Here is a 17,567-nt window from a genome sequence, read left to right on the forward strand (position 1 = left end):
GACACAAAAATATATTTTCTTTAGGCAACACCAGCTCTGTTAGGGGATGCTCTTCTGAGTGGAATTACTAGCAGTGTTGCCCTGTTCTTCTAAGCCTTCTGATGTTTGCATTCTTGTAATGAACTTTCTCATGCACTTTTCTGTAAATAACTATTTGTTTGCATTCTTTTCTGGAGGAGGAGAAATTTGATGGACTGTTGGTTTGCCCAGTGTCATTGGAGAGGTGGCACTGTCACCCTCCAATCCACTGTCACCTTTGAAAATCTATAAATGTTGGAGTCAGAAATTAAACACCCTTCTTTTTACCCTGGAGATTCCAGTGTGCACATAGTTTTATTTCGTGTCCTATAGCAACACTAGCAGGGACAGTCTGAGTTCAGCAAAGCTTAGGGGTCTGTTCAGGATGGGGCACACAGCCCTGAGTGGTATCAAGAAGCTCAAGTGGGAGACTGGAGTGCTGTGTTGTCAGCAAGCACAGGGCAGAGACAGACATGTACTTCTTGCAGACATGGTCAGCAGAGGTGGAGCGGTGTCCTGCCAGCAGAGTCACACTGGATCACCAGGATGCTTGCTGCCTGAAGCATGCAGAGGCCAGGAAGGGGTAAATGAGTTTGTTTTCATTTGTTTCTGGACCCCATCCCAAATTTTTTCTAACCCAGTTCCCTAAGTTGCTGTCATCTTTCTCTCTCCACTAGCATGGAGATGCCATCTCTCTGAGGGAGCCAAACGAAGCCCCAGGGCTGGACACCAGACATGTTTCTCTTCCCAACACTTCCCTTGATAAATGGATGCTGGGAACAGTGTAAGAGAAAAGGATTCAACCTCTCTTGCTTTGCATTATCACTAAAAATTAAACTAATAGTATTGACAGTCAAGCTAGAGCCCCTCTGTAGTAAACAATGTTATCTTTTTATAAATGGAAGAAACTAAAGTTCTCACTGCAGGTCATGGAAACAGCTGGGGACAGGGCTCTGGGTTTCCCTGGTATGTTTTGAGACACAGGGTCTGTGGTTTTCTTTATTCTTTTCCCACTCTAACTTCCAGAAAATATACTTAAAGCATCCCTTCAAGTTAAGGAGTGCCCAAGTCAGGAGAGCAGGCAGGGGAGACAGCTGACTCAGGCTGGGTGCTAGGCATTACAGACTAACAGAGGAGCTCTGCAGGATTTTTAGGTGATCTCCTGTCTGACAGAGAACACCAGTGCAAGTGGTGAGGTGCATTCCCAAATTCATTCACATTCTTTGCACAGTCCTCTTGAGGAGAGACGGGCGGTGGCTCCTGGCACCTTGCACACACGTTCCTATGCAGGAAGGCCGAATGCTCCACAGCCAGCAGCAGCACCATGCAGAAACCATCCAAAGGCTGGGGGATGGATGCCCTGAGGGAAGTGAACTGCAGCATGCAGGTCCTGCTGAGCAGAGCTATGGCTCCAGTGTCACGCTGCTGCCGGTGACGCGCGCGCCGTACCAGCCCTGCCAGAACAGCGTGTCCTGTCCGCCGTGCTCAAAGCGCACAAAGCGCACCCCGGGCCCGTAGCTGGAGAAGGTGTGAGAGATCTGTGGGACAAGAGACAAAGCAGTTGTTAGTAAGTGTCAGACCACCACAAACCGACCATTGTTCAGTGCACAGAGCCCTCAGCCCCACTGGGCACAGTCAGACCTGCCAGGCTGGGGGAATTTACAGTGGGAGAAGCTTTGATCCCATTGTTCCGAGGGCACTGAATCACTCCAGGTTGGACATTGTGTGCCCAGTTGTGGCCCCTCAGTTTGGGAAGGACATTGAGATGCTTGAGCACATCCAGAGGAGGCAACGAGGCTGGAGAGGGGCTGGGAGCACAAACCCTGTGAGGAACCACTGAGGGAGCTGGGGGTGCTCAGCCTGGAGAAAAGGAGACTCAGGGCTGCCCTCATCACTCTCACAGCTCCTGAAAGGTGCCTGTGCTCAGCTGGGGCTGGGCTCTTTCTCCAGACAGAGACAGGACCAGAGCACACAGCCTCAAGCTGCTTCAAGGGAAATACAGGTTGGATATTAGGAAAAGGTTTTTCGCAGAAAGGGTGATAAAGTTCTGGAATGTTCTGCCCAGGGAGGTGGTGGAGTCACCATCCCTGGGTGTGTTTCACAAAGCCTGGATGTGGCACTCAGTGCCAGGGTTTTGTTGATGTGTCAGGGAACAGGTTGGACTCAATGATCCTGAAGGTCTCTTCCAACCTGGTGATTCTGTGACAACTCCTGCACCTTATACCTGCTGGTGGTGTCTCAGCAAGGTTCCTGTAAAGCAGCCTCCCTTTTCCTTTTCCAATCATAGGATCACGGCTCCAGAGAACACATGACAGAGCCTCCTCCTCCCCCTGGAGGATTCTCCTGCTTCAAAAATATTCCTGATTCATGTAGGTCGGGTGTCACCTGCTGAGCCCATACCTGTAACTCACCTCAGTCCAGCTGCCATCATTTCCCTGTGGGATGGTGACAGTGTCACTTTTGTACTCAGCCAGCACATCCTCATTCTCAGAGAGCAGCTTCACACACAGCTCATAGAGACAACCAGCATCACCACGTCCTGCATACCTACAAGGAGAGCCCAGGTGCTCATGCTCACCAAGTTACTGCAGCCTTGCTTTGAGATGGAAACCTGCAATGGTTCTTAGCCCAGCCCACCACCTCCCCTCACTGACCACAGGAACCTGGGCTTTGGAGTTCATGGGCTCCAAAAGCCTGTGGGAGCTGCCTGTGAGCCCTGTCCCACATCCAGGATCCTGGCAGCTGAGGTTTTAAGGCCCAAAAAATATATATTTTTTAATATATATAATCTTTATATTATATATATATATATATATATATACACATAATTTTAATATTTATATATAAAAATTTCTATATATAATTTATATATAGTATATATAGATATATTTTATATATTTATGTGTATTTATATCTTTATATTTTTATATCTATTTTATATATAGTTTTATATATATTTTATAAAAAGTTTTATATCTATTGTATATATTTATTTTTATATTTTAAAATATTTTTATATTTTTAATATATTTTATATATTTTTATATATATATTATATATATTTTTATATATATATATATATATAAGGTCTATGCCCTCCTCTCTTCCTTATCTTTCTTAACCCTCTGCCTGTCCTCAAAGCCTTCCTTAATACTTACCAGTCTCTTACCATGATTTTAGGCTGGGTTGTATCCATCAGCTCCTCCCAGTAGCCCTCAGCCCTAAGATCAATGACCTGAGCCTTTCGACACCACCTGAAACACAAGAGGCTAATTGGGGTCACAGTTCCTCCTGAGAGAACCAAAAATGCCCCCTTTCCTGAGGAAGAGAAGAAAGCAGCCTTACTCATAAGATGTGACAAAGTATTTATGGACTTCTTCACTAGGAAATTCTTTTCCAAAGTCCCCTGGGAGCTCTTCAATTTTCCAGCCATCACCTCCATTCTCTACCTCTCCCCAGTGCTCCAAGCCTTCTGCAAATGGCAGGAAAGAGACTTGGATGAGTCCTGTGGACGTGGGGAACTTGACCATCTCCCACTGGAACATTCCTCTGGCTTGGGAAAGTTTGATATTAGACACAGCACTGATTTTATATGTAGACTATGGATATGTTTGTTAAGTAGAGGTCAGGCAAAAACCTTTAGCCTGACTGAGCCCAATCACACCAAACTTTAATATTCCCCAGCAAAGTGGCTGTGTATGTGTGGGTCTAAGAAAGTACTCCAGGGAAAGAATTTAGGTATTCTGAAGTGTCACCCTTTTCAGTGTCACAGCACACAAACACTCTGGGGACAGATACTGATTGCTTTGTTTCTAAGTATTTTAAAGCACTAAGTGGTATTTTCTGAAGCAGAAGACCTTAAACATCAGGGTTTTCAAAAGGCAAACCTGGATGCTGGAAAAGCTTGCAGAAAGTCACTTGTAAACAAAATGGGGAAGCTGTGTTGATACTGCTTTGGTCTATGATGGGTGAAATTGTTGCTGCTTGGGTTGTGAGGCTTGGTTACTGCTGCTTATTGGTAAGCAGCTTATAGCTCTGGCAAGTGAAGGTCACAGATTCAGAATGATGGCACATGGGGTGTGTGCCCAGTCTCTAACATGGGCTGGGGTGAGGAGAGTAAGAACAGGATTGGCCTGAGCTGCTCCAAGGAGAGAAGCCTGAAGGGTTTGGTGAGCTGAGGGCAGACTCATCCCTGAGCTGGGAAAGGCTTCATCTCTCCTGTCATGGCTTGGCAAGAAGCAATACAGAAACAAATGCCACAGCCATTACTGTGTTGGATGGTTTCTACAAAGGACATCTTTGTGCCTCAAACATGATTTAGATCCTTGCAGAGGTTAGATAAAGTGAATGTTATGTAAAGCCCTTTGCAAAGGCTGATTATCAAGGGCCTTTGTGCTCATTAAATGATTTGGCTGCATGGATTGATTAACTTGACTCTTGGGCAGGGGGAAAATTCTGCAACCTGACAGCAACTAAGATGTATTTTCAAAGACCAGACATACACAATTCTCAGTGCCTGGTCATCTCTCTGTCACCCTGAAGCTTGTTGTGATGTCTCTCAAGGGCTGATTATCAAGGGCCTTTGTGCTCATTAAGTGATTTGGCTGCACGGATTGAGTGACTGGACTCTTGGGCAGGGAGAAAATTCTGCAACCTGACAGCAACCAAGATCTATTTTCAAAGACCAGACATACACAATTCTCAGTGACTGGGCACCTTGGAGCTTGTTGTGATGTCTCTCACCTTCACCACATGGGTTCTTGATGAGATTCCTCCTTTTCTTACTCAGGAAGTAGAAGCTTTGCCAGTTCTCCACATCTGACTCCGCTCTGCTGAGGCCTTCCTGCTGACACTTCAGGATCCAAAGTGCAGCTCCATCAACCAGGTTCTTCCACTGGCAGCAGACCAGGCGGCACACCAGCACCAGCTCCACCGCAGGAATGGAGGCCAGGATCCGGACCAGGACTGCTTCAGGGAGGGACTCCATGCCTGGGCCAGGTGGGCACAGCTGAGAGACAGGCTGGAAAGCAATGCTGAGGCTTTCCCACCCTCAGCAATGCCAGACACTGATGCAGTAGAAAAAAAGGGAAAATGAATATGTTATCTGTCACAGACATATTTTATGAAAAAGCCTTTCCTTAGGATTTTTCTCCTGAGAAGCCTCGGAGGAAAAGAAAAACAATAATTATCTGCTGCTGTGGAATGCAACAGGTGCATCTTTGATTGGTCCATGTTGGTTATTTCTAATTAATGGCCAATCACAGTCAGCTGGCTCAGACTCTCTGAGAGTCACCAGCTTTTGTTATTCATTCTTTTCTATTCCTTGCTAGCCTTCTGATGAAATCCTTTCTTCTATTCTTTAGTATATAATTTTCTTTTAATATAATATATATAATAAAATAATAAATCAGCCTTCTGAAAAATGGAGTCAATATTCTCATCTCTTCCCTCGTCCTGGGACCCCTGTGAACACCACCACAGTTATCTGAAGGTAGGATTTTTGATTCCTAGCCTCAAGGTCTCCTGTTCCTCATTACATTAATAGCCTGAAGCAGATTACTATTTTTATATTCTAAGTAAAAGCCCTGAATTAAATCTGCCCACAAAATGTGTGTATTTGACCACTGAGTTTGTTCATTTTCCAGGCTGGAATCAGTCCTTCCAGAATCTCTGCTGCTGCAAAAATCAGCTTCCTAGTAATGATTTCCTCTGCAGAGGAAGGCACATGGGTGCTTGCTCTGCCTTTAAGAACATCCCTGGTAACAAATGCTGCAAAGCAGCACTCAAATATCAGTGTTAAGCTTCTTGCCAGCCACCTTTGCAGTGGTTCATTCTGTATCTGACAGCCTTTCCCTCAGAGTGCTGGCACTTCATCAGGAGCCTGTATAAAGTAAAGGTCTGAGCATAACTGAAAATAACTCAGCTGATATTCTCTAATATTCTAATGTCTACGGCCTCATAACTGGAGAAATTAAGTCAGAAGTGTTTGCTCTAACTTCATGTGCTAATTCTGAACTCCAAGCAGCTCTCTGCTGCCCTGAGGCCCAGGTGCAGGTGCTGCAGGACTGTGGAAAGATGAGTGTGCAGATTCAGAGCCCGTGGCATCTGTGAGGGATGCACTGTGACACTGCTTTGATGTCAGCTGAGTCCTGGTGCTGGGAAGCTGCTGAGGTTGCAGCAAACTGCATGGATGCAGCCAAACTCCTCAGGAATGACTCAGTGAGCCTGGGAGAGCACTAAGAACAGAGCTGAAATACCCTGGCATGCAACTGAACAAAATACAGCAATGCCAAACCTGGCAAGGAAGGGAAGAAACTGGGAGTCACTGCTGTAGCAGCATCCTAAATCTAAACATTTTCAGATGTGTCTATCTGCACTGCACCCAGCAGGGGCAAACTGTAATTTAAAATTCCCAGACAGAATTAATGATTTCTTATCCTCCCCACACTTCCAACCCTCAACCACAGTCCTGAAGGCCAAAACATAATTTTTTAAAAGCAGGTGGGAGGGATCCTGCTGGTTTCATCTCCTACAGGAATTTCAGAAGCCTCTCCTGCTCCCTGCATGCTGATAGAGCGCTGTTAGCCAGGCTTTCTCACGCACTCGGGAGAGGGACGGAGGCACCTTTCCTTTCTCCTTGCCTTTACCTTTCTCCTTGCCTTTACCTTTCTCCTTGCCTTTACCTTTCTCCTTGCCTTTACCTTTCTCCTTGCCTTTACCTTTCTCCTTGCCTTTACCTTTCTCCTTGCCTTTACCTTTCTCCTTGCCTTTACCTTTCTCCTTGCCTTTACCTTTCTCCTTGCCTTTACCTTTCTCCTTGCCTTTACCTTTCTCCTTGCCTTTACCTTTCTCCTTGCCTTTACCTTTCTCCTTGCCTTTACCTTTCTCCTTGCCTTCCCCACCCCAGCTAAGCACCCAAACCGACCAGGCTTTACATCACGGACACGCTCCGGGCAGCGCGCATCCCTTGACGCGTTCGGGGCACTGCGTGTCCCTCCTCTTTCCCCAGGAGACACCGCGGGAAACCTGCGGAGGCTCAGGGGGGGGCACCGAGCGCTCTTACCTGAGCCGCAGGGGCCGCTCCGAGCTGGGCTGCACTGAGAACGGCACACGGGGCTGGGGCGCCTGTCAGAGAGAACCGGGACCCGCCCCGCGGCCCCGCCCTGCTCTGCCCAAACACGGTTCTGGGCGGTCCGGGCTCTGGCCAGAGAGAACCGGGACCCGCCCCGCGGCCCCGCCCTGTTCCGCCCAAACGCGGCCTCGAGGCCCCGCCCCAGGCCGGCGGCCCCGCCCTGCGGCCCCGCCCCAAAGCAGCCCCGCCCCAAAGCGGCTCCGCCCCGTTCCGCCCCAGCTCGGCCCCGCCCCGGCGGCCCCTCACATCCATGTCCGGAGGCGCAGATGGGCGGAGCCAGGTGGGGCCGAGCACTGGGGGTTGCGGCGGGAGCGGGCCTGGGGCCGGCCGGGCTCTCCGCGGTTCTGTTAGTCACGAGAGGAAACTGCCTTCTCTTCTGGCAGCTCGGCCCGTCGTGCCGCGGATCTCCCCTCGCCCTCCCGCGGGCCGCGGCCTGCCATGACCAGCATCGGGGACCTCCCCGAGGACGTGCTGGTGGAGCTGCTGTCGCTGCTGCCCGCCCGGGAGCTGCTCCGCACCTGCCGGCTGGTGTGCTCGCAGTGGCGCTACGTGGTGGACCTGAACACCCTGTGGAAGCGCAAGTGCCAGCGCGACGGGTTTTATCGTCAGAGCTACGACAGGAGCATCTCTGACTGGAAGAGCTTCTATATGCTCTGCCACATGAAGAAAAACTTACTCAAAAACCCTCGTGCTGAAGGTTGGTATCGTTATTTATAATAAAGGACTAAGAGTTTCCGAGCAGTCTGAATGAGTCATGCCTCAACGACTGCTTGTGCTGTGGGACTGTCCAGCTATTGCGTGTAGCTCTGCTACGTCAGATTTATAGCTCAGTTCCTGCAATACTTTGTGGTTTTAGCCAGAAAAATCTGGAGTCATAAGGCCCCAGTACAGCAGGCAGTGACAATTAATTTGCACTGCAAGTACAATGTGGTAGTGAAACGATCAGGGATTGGGATTAAACATTTGGGCAGCTGGAGAACTTTTGTTACCAAAGACTTGACTAATATAACTCCAGTAATCCTACTTTATTGCTGCTGATGATTTTCTGATGAGATCAGAAATCTGCTACCTGCTGTCCTAGATGCTGACAGCCACAAAAAGGTAATGGCAGCATAATGACAGGAGTCACTTACAGCTGTAGGAAAAATACAGTGCCTCTGAAAACATCAGGTAGCTTCCTAGCATTCTCCTACTGCTGATTCTAACAAAAGCTGAGATCCTGCTGATAGCTGAAATGAGGTGCTAACCCTCACCTTGGACACCTGTGTTTTTAGAGAACTTCCAGCACTGGACACTTGATGCCAATGAAGGAGATAAGTGGAAAATTGAGGATCTGCCTGGAGCTCATGGAAGTCATATGTCAGACCCCAGAGTACACAAATACTTTGTCACTTCATATGGGTAAGGACTGGATTCCAATAATCTGGAACTGGGAAACCTGCTTCCTCCCACCTGTCTGAAAAGGCACCATGGTTAGAAGGCTGGTGGCAGGTCCTGAACCTTAGATCACCTGTGGGAAAAGGAAGGATCTTCATTAACCCTTTATGCCAGTTAACCTAAAGAGATGGGTACTGCTGAGAGAATTGATCACAGCAGGTGCTAAATTTCTCTGCCTACCAGGAACTTCCTGTAATTTTTATAGTTAGGATAATCCACATGGCATCCCTGCTTGTCTTCTCCCAAAGGTGGTAGAGAAAGGTTGATTGAGAAACTCAAGCAACTGTACTTACATGACAAGGTGAAAGCTCTGTAACCTTCAGGAGTGGTGGGTGTGTCACACAAACAACTTGTAAAAAAAGCTGTCACCAAAGGAGGATCAACAGCTTTTACAAGCACTAGGCACTGGTTTCCTGTTACTAATACATCAATACAGAGACCCCTCTTAATCCAGCTTGTAGGTAACTATTCTTTTTATCTTGGGGTGAAGCTAATTCAGTTCATTTTCTTGTCAGGTTCTGGCTATGGATAAGGCAGGGTTTAGCCAGGTCAGCTTTGTGGGCCTTCAGGATCTGGGTGGGTATTAAAGCTGTCAGGGAAAGGACAGCAAGAGAGAAGTGTTCTGTAGAACTGTGAGTATTCCCATGTCTGTTTCAGGCCATGCTTAAAGTCTCAACTCATTACCCTAGATAAAGAAGGCTATTGGAATCAGCTGATGGATGAGATACGGCCTGAAATTACAGTCAAGGACTGGTGAGTGGAAGCACTGAAAATTAGAATTTCTAGCATTGGTCTAGAGGTAAGCTAGGCTTCTGGAGCTTTTCATGCCATAAAATCAGTTCTTTATTCTTACTCAATGGACTGCACGGTGGCAATCCTGTGAAGGGTGGGATAGCTGTAAGGTCCACAACTTCTCTATAGCTATGGGGATGACACTCCTTTACTCCTTTTCCTCTGCAGACAGGGATCCCCTTGGAGACTGCTTTTGAAAAATAAAGACCACTGAATGCTGTGTATACAGCCCTGCTCCTTGATTCCTCCTGCCTCTCCAGGTACGCTGCCAGGTTTGACTGCGGGTGCCGCTACGAGCTCACCGTGAGGCTGCTCTCCAGAGACTGGATCTGCCTGGAGGAATTCCATCCTGAGCCAGTGGTCATTGAGCAGTGGAGTGATGCCAAGTGGAGAGAGGTGAGCAGCAGCCAGGGAAGCAGGAGCTTTACAGCAGTGTTGTGACACTGGTGTGTTGCAAGTCTTACTTGGCCAAAAGTGCCAGGGGACTTTCTCTGCTCTTCAGCCTCCTCTGCTCTATAGAGAAAGTGAGCCAGTCCTTGCTGTTGATGATGCTGAAGAAGCAGTAGTGTCCTGAATGAGACAGATATTTTTAGGTGCCCAGAATTTTGTGTAGAGTATCCTGTGGGCTTCTGTGTTTTTTTAATGCTGTATTTTTAATTGTTTCTTGGTTTTATGTAAGATTCTGTCTAAATAATTAAATAACAAGCAGCTTTCAGGGCTTTTTTTGATCAAAAAACTGTTTTAAAACTACTGCATGGATAGCCAAGTATTGCAGACTTAACTTGTCTTAAACTGTTACAGGTGTTTAACTGGTTTGATTTGCATTCTGCAAATTAGATGTTTGCAGACTTAACTTTTCTTAAACTGTTACAGGTGTTTACCTGGTTTGATTTGCTGTACATTCTGCATTAGATGTTACTTATGCATGCACTTAAAATCAAGCTTAATGTTAGCTTAAGACAGATAGGGTTTTGGGGAGAAGGCTGAGTGAGAAAGGCTTCTTTCCTCCCCCTGCCACCCCCTCCTCCCCAAAAACCAGGGAATGGTGCATTTTCAATGAAAGCTATTTAGGCTCAGGAAGAGCTCGTTCTAAGACTCACACACTGTAGTTTTCTAAGCTTCTAGGTGAACACTGATTTATTTAGGCAAACTAAGAGGAATTCTCTTTTCTGTGCAGATTTCTCACACCTTCCAGAATTACCCAGCAGGAGTTCGTTACATCTGGTTCCAGCACGGAGGCCAGGACACCCAGTACTGGGCAGGCTGGTACGGGGTCCGTGTGACAAACAGCAGCATCACCATTGGGCCCCCAGGCTCACTGTGAGGCACTGTGCAAGGCTTTGCTTTTACCTCAGGACTGGAACCAAGTGGCCTCAGGTGCACTATTTGCCTGTTCTGTCTGGGTGTGTGCTAGCTTTGTCTTGCAGCTCTTTTTCACAGTAGAATTTCAGCAGGCCCAGCCCTTTAGAGGGGTGTTCTGTCTTCATCTTCCATTCTCTTCTACCATGGATGCTACTCCAGTTACTGCTGCCCTTCCAGAGAAAAACTGGGACAATTAAATGAGATCTATCTTTTCTAGTTAATACATTATTATGCTAACACACACAGTCTTGAAGACACTTTCATGTTTATGGAACATAGGAAAGATAAGGCTAAAATGCTTAATTTCAGATTATAAATGGTATCTACAAGGACTCTGCCACAGCTTGTCTTGTATGGTATTTTCTTTCCTGTTTCAGTGTTAAGATTTATGATCTGCATCAGACCTTTCATAGCATCAGGAAACTGTCACTCCTTGTTCCTAAGTGCTGTGTCACTGGTAGTGAATTCCTTACCCTTTCTCTAAGTGTGTATGATCAAAATGATCCAAAACGGTCCCTTGGTGTTTGAATAAACAGGTAGAGACAGAGGAGGTAAGAAGTCCCTTCAAGCAGCTGCCTAACAACACAAGTGCCTTTTGATTGTGCTGGGCTTTTCTCACATCACTTTTGGTTTATACTGAGCAGTGTAACCCAATATAAAATGTTAAAGCAGTGCCCAGAGTTGATCTATAATGTTCCTACACTTGTTACTTGGAGGAAGCAGGAGGTGCTGGACAGGCTAGTGTACCAAATTCTCAGACAAACAAGCTCAGCTTGTTTGAACTGTGTCTCCCACCCTTATATACCCAGAACTAACGTTAAAGCCATGTTCCATCTCCTCTGACAGGTGTAGGATTATTAGTGCTTTCCTTGCTTATTCTCAGTTAGGAATAGGATACTTGGCAGGTGTCCTTGCTGGACAGAGAAATTCCACATTGCTAATGCCACCTCTGAGTGAAAGGAGAGAGACCAAGGTTGTACAGCCTTTCATAGGAACTGACAGAGTCCACATACAGGCCAGAAAAGAAAATAAAAATACTTCTTTGCTGAAGAAGGGAGCCTGGTTTTGACAGAACTCAGCCCAGTTCAACTGGGGTAAAACTTAGTATTTATTGAAGACTGCTTGGGATGGTCACAGTGGACAGACACTACATAAGGCCTCACTCCCCCTTAGCACAAGTGTTGCTCTCATGGATTGTGTGACAGCTCCTGGCTGTCTGTCACTGCCTGTGTGCAATGGAGCTGCCCTTTCCAGGTGAGAACTGGACTGGTAATAAAGCACTGACTCCCCAGGGATGCACTGTATCAACACCTGTGCTCTCACACAAGTCAAGATGGGAACAGGCTCTGGCTCCCCATTCCAAGTCAGTTCTTTTATACAGTGGTAAGAGCACTTGAAATAAAGAGGCAGCAGCTGCTCTACATTCACCCAGAAGGCCAGCTGAAGAGATGGTTATCAAGATACAGTTTGTGACAGATCTTACTCCACTGGAAGATCAGATGAAGCTTGAAGGCAAGGAAGATTTGAAATCAGGTGCCTTTGTGAGCTCGCTCTTCTACGTAGAGCTGCATCTGGAGAGAGAAACAAGCAACAGTCCTGTTGGTATACAGGTAGGTGAATGGAAAAAAAAAAGCCTGCAACAGGCTGAATAGGAAGTGCTTATACCTTGCCCCATAACCAGGTTTCCTATTTTACTATGAGGAGTCTTGCCCTGCTTTGATTACTGGCACAGACATCTGCAGGACTAACCCACAGCTCAGCAGCATGTTTTAAAGCTGTTACACCACAGAAAACTGCAGAGCTGATGTCAGAGCATTGACAGTTCAGAACCACAGCAGGTTCAGCACCTCTTGGTCAGAATGCCCTGCTCACCTTTAGGATGTCAGATGTCATGGTTTTCAGGGGAATGAGCCGGGGGTCGTGCATGTGCACGTCTTGCTCATCAGCGAGGATCCAAGGGAAATCCTGGGGACAGGAACACAAGGAGGTGTTACTGGCAGAACCCAGCAGTGCTGTAAAGTGAGCTCCTCCTCAGCACTTGTTTTGTGTAAAGTTGAAAGAGAGACAGAGTGGCTGAGGGAAGGAACAGGTAATTCAAACCTTCCCCAACAACAAAAGTTAACGCTTACACGCTTGTCCCTGACGCTCAGCAGAACTGTCTTCAGTTACAGCTTCCAACTGTGAGGTGAACCCACTGCACTCACTGCAAAGGTGACATCTCACTTCTTTAAAAGATGCACTCTCTGCTGTCCTGAGCTACCATGCCCAGTTCATTACACCAAGATTTAACTGCAACTCCAGAATGCTTAGGGCATGGGTTTCCATCCTGCCCTGCAAGTCTGAAGGTGGGTCTGCTACACCACAAGTTTCCATTACTAAGCAGTGCAGAACAGACTTTGATTTTGAAACAATTTTATACTTTGCTAGCTTTACTTGTTGTGCCTTAGGACACCTAAAATAACTTGACTCAGGAAAAAAGTTTCTCTGTATCTAAGCAAGAATTCTTTAAAAATAATCTTCCTTTAGAAAGTGTTCTGCACACAGTTTCCTGTAAGATACAATCTATTTGTGCCCCCAAACCTACTCATTACTTTAATCTTAGTCTTTCTTGCTTTTTATACAAAAGTGGATGGTGGGTGAGGGCTGCTTTTTTGCTTGATTAAATTCAAGGACCTATTCTACATGCCTGAGTATTTCTAAATGTCTGAGCAAGCACTGGACAGGAAGTATTGTTACAATCTATTTCAATTGAAGTTGTGTTGTTACAATCTATTTCAATTGAAGTTGTGTTGTTACAATCTATTTCAATTGAAGTTGTGTTGTTACAATCTATTTCAATTGGAGTTGTGTTGTTACAATCTATTTCAATTGGAGTTGTGTTGTTACAATCTATTTCAATTGAAGTTGTATTGTTACAATCTATTCCAATTGAAGTTGTCTGCAGTGGTGGCCGTGTGTGGCAAATGTGCTGTCAGCTCACCAGCATTTACCATTTCACCATTTCACCACGTTTCAAGTACAGTTATAATGTGCCTCATGTGACACCAATCTACATGTTCAAAATATCTCTCAGCCTTAACCTTAAAGATGCTCTGCAGCTTCTCACACACAGTCAAGTGCCCGAGGATATCACTCACCTTTATCACCTGGATCTTTTCCATGTTGCGCGTGGCAGCCTCCCGTGTGTGAACCAGAACTGTGAAGGTGCAACCTAAGAGAAGTGTCAGGTTCCAGCTCAGGGCACAGCTCCCAGAGGATCAGCCAAGCCAAGCAAGGCCAGGCATGAGACTGTTTGGATCCAGGTGACATTTACCTGGGGGGTTGTTGTCCAGCACAGCATCACACACGCTGATTTTCAGGATGAAGGCACGCAGTAACTGCTCCACGTGGGACAGCAGGGACTCAGAACTGTGGAGGAGACAGCACTTGTTACTGGCATGCAGCAAAGGCCTGAAGTTGCTCCCAGAATGTCTCCCAGGGCTGGGTGTTGGATGCCAGGGGCAAACAGGAGTGGAAACCTCACCTAATGGAAAGAAGAGGTGGCTGGGTGATCTCAAAGACAAATCTCTCCACGGGGTGGTGCTCTTTATCCAGAATTACAACCACAACTTTCTCCACATCGTTCTGCAGGAACCAAGACAGAAAAATCCCTTCCTTCATATGAGCTGCCCACAGTGTGCTTCACATTCTTTGATGTAGTGGAGTACACTCAGTTGTTTGGGCTCACAGCACAAGCCCTTATCCAAAACCTGACTTCAGATTATTCTTAGCAATCAGAAGAAAAATGTTTTTGCAAAGCCATTTCTTGCTGGGAGTTAAGCTGCCAGCTTGTGGCTAAGGCTGAAGGAGATGAAGTGTGCTAAACTGTATGTTCCTCCAGATCCTGTTTTGGAACAAAGGAGGAAAGGCACAGCCATCTCCCTGCATCACTCTGGGGTGGACACTGATGAAGTTCAGAGCCTTGTCCAAACAGAGCAGCTTTGTACAACCCCAATTTAGAACAGACCTAATTCCATTTTCTACATGTGCATTAAAATTGTCTGTAAAGAGCAAGGCATACAAAACCTGCCAGCAGCCTCCTGAAATGTTTCATTGGTCACACTCTTCTCTCAAAAAACCTGGAGTCCAGGCCTACCTTTGCTTCCTGGTTCTCAGCAAAGCATTCAAACTGTTCTGCCACAACAGGTGCTTAAACTCTGGTAGGATGATGTAACTGGAAATGTACAGACACGTGTCCTTGTGTGCTATATGAGACAAGCAAGGCAGGGTCTTAACTGCCAGGAAAGGTTATGATGTTTTTAGTTTTGTTAGGAACCTTTATCAGCTAGTATATTGTGTATGGTAATTTTTTTAAACAAATGTTGCAGTTAAGATAATATTTATGTTCTCTTACTTTCTATTGAATCCACTTGCAGTACTTTTACCAGGTCCCCAGTCTGAGCTCACCTTCTCCAGCAGAGGCTTCACACAGTGCAGCGTGTCCTGGATGTACTGGTTCAGCTCTGGGTGGCAGGACATCTGCAGCAAACACAGGAAGAGTCAGAGCTGTGTTGGACATGAGCCAGGACAATGCTAAAAGGGAAGATTTAAACAGAAGCACCAGCGTTTACAAGGCATTCAAGTCATGCTTCAAATAGTGCTGGAAAATGCTGAGTTGCCCACTCAAATCAGCAATTGTTCAGGGCAGGGTTAGCCAGCTGAGGCAGATCACTGCACCCATGCAGTTGTTGTGGATCTGGAATGTATACCCAGAACAGCACATTGGGAATAGCATATTCCAACCATCCCTACTTCCTAGTAAACATCATTCCTGTTACCCCACTGCACAGAGCTGGGGCAGCCTTCTACTGCTGTTACCCATGACCTGCTTGTCCCATGAGCACTTTTTGTATCCTCTCCTATGACAAGAACTAAGCTCTCCTCAAAAATAAGTCTGTACATTAAACAATCACTTTGCAGAGTGTAAGTTTTTTCTGGTGAGTGTTGATTGATCCTTGCTATTTTGCTTGTCCACGTGGCTGTCAGCTCCCAGGAAAATCTCCTACCTGGACAGGTACATTGTATTTTTTCCTCTTCTGAAAGATCCCAATAGGGTAAACTTCTCTGACATACAAGATGAGGTGAACAGCCACTTCCAGGAATTCTGAAAGAACATCTGCAACAACTGAAAAACACAAGTAAAGGATGCTGGAATAGGGTGTGGGAAAGTAGAGAAATACCAGACGCTCAGGGGACCTTTTGTTACAGGTTATTTTTTTTTTCTGCATAAATTTCACCTGCCTCCTCTTAGCTGCAGAAAATTTAGGGACAGAGCAACCCTCCAACACTCCCCCAAGCTCAGTACCCAAGAGGAGTGTCACAGGGACACCAGTTGTGCACTTGGTACAACACATTACCTTGCCCAAAGTTAAGGTCCTGCCGTGTGAGAGTGGTCATCTTCCCCAGACCCTGGAAGTAAGCACAAAAGGAATGGTTATCCTCTGGCTCCTGTATTGTTCATCTAGTCACATCATGGAGCTGTACACCAGAAGACCCTGTGAGCCCACAGGGAGAGGTGTGAGCACCCCCATAAACCCAGCACGTCCTCAGGCATTAGCAGCAGTGCACAAACCAGTGCCACACCTCAGGATGAGAGATTATTCATCATTTAATTCCTGGGGTTTTCAGTCTCTCTCCCTTTCTGGGATACAGGAAAGTTCCCATATACAAGTATACAAATACTTTTTAGTAACACAAGAAACACTGTTTTTTTAAAGCTTCATAGTACTTGCCTTTTCTAAGCCCCATCTCTTACTATAACACAAGAATTTATTGCTCCATTATCAGAAGAAACAAACTTCTTCCTGCCTCGCTCAGTCCTGAAGACACCGTCAGGATTCAGAGGAAGAAGCTGACACTGCCCAGACAGAATCCTGTGTTTGGATGGAATTTATGCATCATGCATGAGGTGTATGAATATGCAACAGGCTGTTGCTTTTAAGGGTTAATCCTCTGTTAACGTGGGTACTTTTTCGTGCTTATTTTGAAAAGTACCTGGACTGTCCATAACACTTTGTTCTTATTGTCTCGTATTGTCCTATATCCTAATTGTCCAAATTTTTATTACTCTAATTATCTTACTATTTTTCTAACCATAGAAAAATTTTAGAAAAATTTCTAACCACTTTCAAAATTTTAAAACCAAGTCATTGGCGTTTTTCACACCCTGCCACAGCCAGGGCCACCCCTTCCACTATCCCAAGCTGGTACCAACTCCATCCAACCTTGGACATTCCGGGTACGGGGTGTATCATGTCAGTAGAACCCAGCGCCTTCCCCGTGCCTATCACGGCAGCTCTGCGCCAGCCCAGAGCAGCCCGCACAGGTCGCTCCAGCAGCCCGGACTTGCCGTGCCCGCTCCGGGGCTCCCGTTACCGCCGCTCCCTCACCCGGGCTCCCCTCACCGCCGCTCCCTCACCCACTCCTCGTCTCAACCACGCGAGCAGAAGGGAGAGCGGACGGGGACAGAGCCCTCGAGCGCCCCGGTCGCACCCACCGCACGGCACCGCTTCTCCTCAGCCTGGGAACCGAGCCTGGCAACCGCCCGCCTGCCGGTGCTCCCTACCGGAACGGGGCTCCTCGCACGGCTCCGCTGCCGCCCAGCGCCCCGCCTCAGCACGGCCACCTGCCCCCGTGTCCGCCCGGTGCTGCTCCCCGCCCCGCTGTGCCCCTCCCGGTGTTCCCTCTCGCCCCGGCGCTCCCCGCTCCGTACCGGGCCCGCCGCCCCTCACACCGCCCAGCGCGGGAAGCGGCGGCAGCGCCTGCGGATGACGCCATGGCGGGGGCG

General features: G+C 47.1%; 4 protein-coding genes across 8 annotated transcripts in view; 2 read left to right on the forward strand and 2 right to left on the reverse strand.

The window, feature by feature from the left end:
* Positions 1 to 4,876, forward strand: part of DISP3 (dispatched RND transporter family member 3) — a 60,543-nt gene extending 55,667 nt beyond the window's left edge. The window contains exon 17 of the mRNA XM_066564020.1: positions 4,808 to 4,876. Within this exon, the coding sequence (XP_066420117.1) occupies positions 4,808 to 4,840 (33 nt within the window). The 3' untranslated portion in view covers positions 4,841 to 4,876. The remainder of the gene's footprint in view (positions 1 to 4,807) is intronic.
* LOC136565436 (F-box only protein 2-like) lies at positions 1,005 to 7,164 on the reverse strand. 2 transcript variants are annotated; one of them, XM_066564022.1, is made up of 6 exons: positions 7,082 to 7,164; positions 4,762 to 5,084; positions 3,364 to 3,490; positions 3,177 to 3,272; positions 2,430 to 2,565; positions 1,005 to 1,556 (listed from the first exon to the last, which is right to left on the reverse strand). In XM_066564022.1, exons 2-6 carry the CDS (start codon positions 5,003 to 5,005, stop codon positions 1,422 to 1,424), a joined length of 738 nt encoding a protein of 245 aa, XP_066420119.1. In that variant the 5' UTR covers positions 5,006 to 5,084; positions 7,082 to 7,164; the 3' UTR covers positions 1,005 to 1,421. The 2 variants fall into 2 exon arrangements, with proteins under 2 accessions (XP_066420119.1, XP_066420120.1); XM_066564023.1 differs by having other exon boundaries at positions 2,419 to 2,565.
* A 233-nt stretch (positions 7,165 to 7,397) lies between these two features.
* Positions 7,398 to 15,269, forward strand: LOC136565435 (F-box only protein 44-like). Of its 2 annotated transcripts, XR_010784863.1 has the most exons (7): positions 7,398 to 7,430; positions 7,534 to 7,847; positions 8,425 to 8,551; positions 9,245 to 9,340; positions 9,640 to 9,775; positions 10,557 to 10,756; positions 15,157 to 15,269. XR_010784863.1 is itself a non-coding variant. In XM_066564021.1 (6 exons), the coding sequence occupies exons 1-6, from the start codon at positions 7,417 to 7,419 to the stop codon at positions 10,701 to 10,703; spliced, it is 834 nt and encodes a 277-aa protein (XP_066420118.1). In that variant the 5' UTR covers positions 7,398 to 7,416; the 3' UTR covers positions 10,704 to 10,824. The 2 variants fall into 2 exon arrangements, 1 of the variants encoding a protein (XP_066420118.1); XM_066564021.1 differs by lacking the exon at positions 15,157 to 15,269 and having other exon boundaries at positions 10,557 to 10,824.
* MAD2L2 (mitotic arrest deficient 2 like 2) lies at positions 11,832 to 17,555 on the reverse strand. Of its 3 annotated transcripts, none has more exons than XM_066564025.1 (9): positions 17,493 to 17,555; positions 16,138 to 16,189; positions 15,787 to 15,905; positions 15,188 to 15,259; positions 14,265 to 14,365; positions 14,055 to 14,149; positions 13,879 to 13,952; positions 12,614 to 12,706; positions 11,832 to 12,312 (listed from the first exon to the last, which is right to left on the reverse strand). In XM_066564025.1, exons 2-9 carry the CDS (start codon positions 16,175 to 16,177, stop codon positions 12,271 to 12,273), a joined length of 636 nt encoding a protein of 211 aa, XP_066420122.1. In that variant the 5' UTR covers positions 16,178 to 16,189; positions 17,493 to 17,555; the 3' UTR covers positions 11,832 to 12,270. The 3 variants fall into 3 exon arrangements, with proteins under 3 accessions (XP_066420122.1, XP_066420124.1, XP_066420123.1); XM_066564027.1 differs by lacking the exon at positions 17,493 to 17,555 and adding an exon at positions 17,346 to 17,366; XM_066564026.1 differs by lacking the exon at positions 17,493 to 17,555 and adding an exon at positions 17,277 to 17,330.
* Positions 17,556 to 17,567: the final 12 nt, after the last annotated feature.

This window comes from Molothrus aeneus, chromosome 21, assembly GCF_037042795.1.
Source record: "Molothrus aeneus isolate 106 chromosome 21, BPBGC_Maene_1.0, whole genome shotgun sequence".
Lineage (NCBI taxonomy): Eukaryota > Metazoa > Chordata > Aves > Passeriformes > Icteridae > Molothrus > Molothrus aeneus.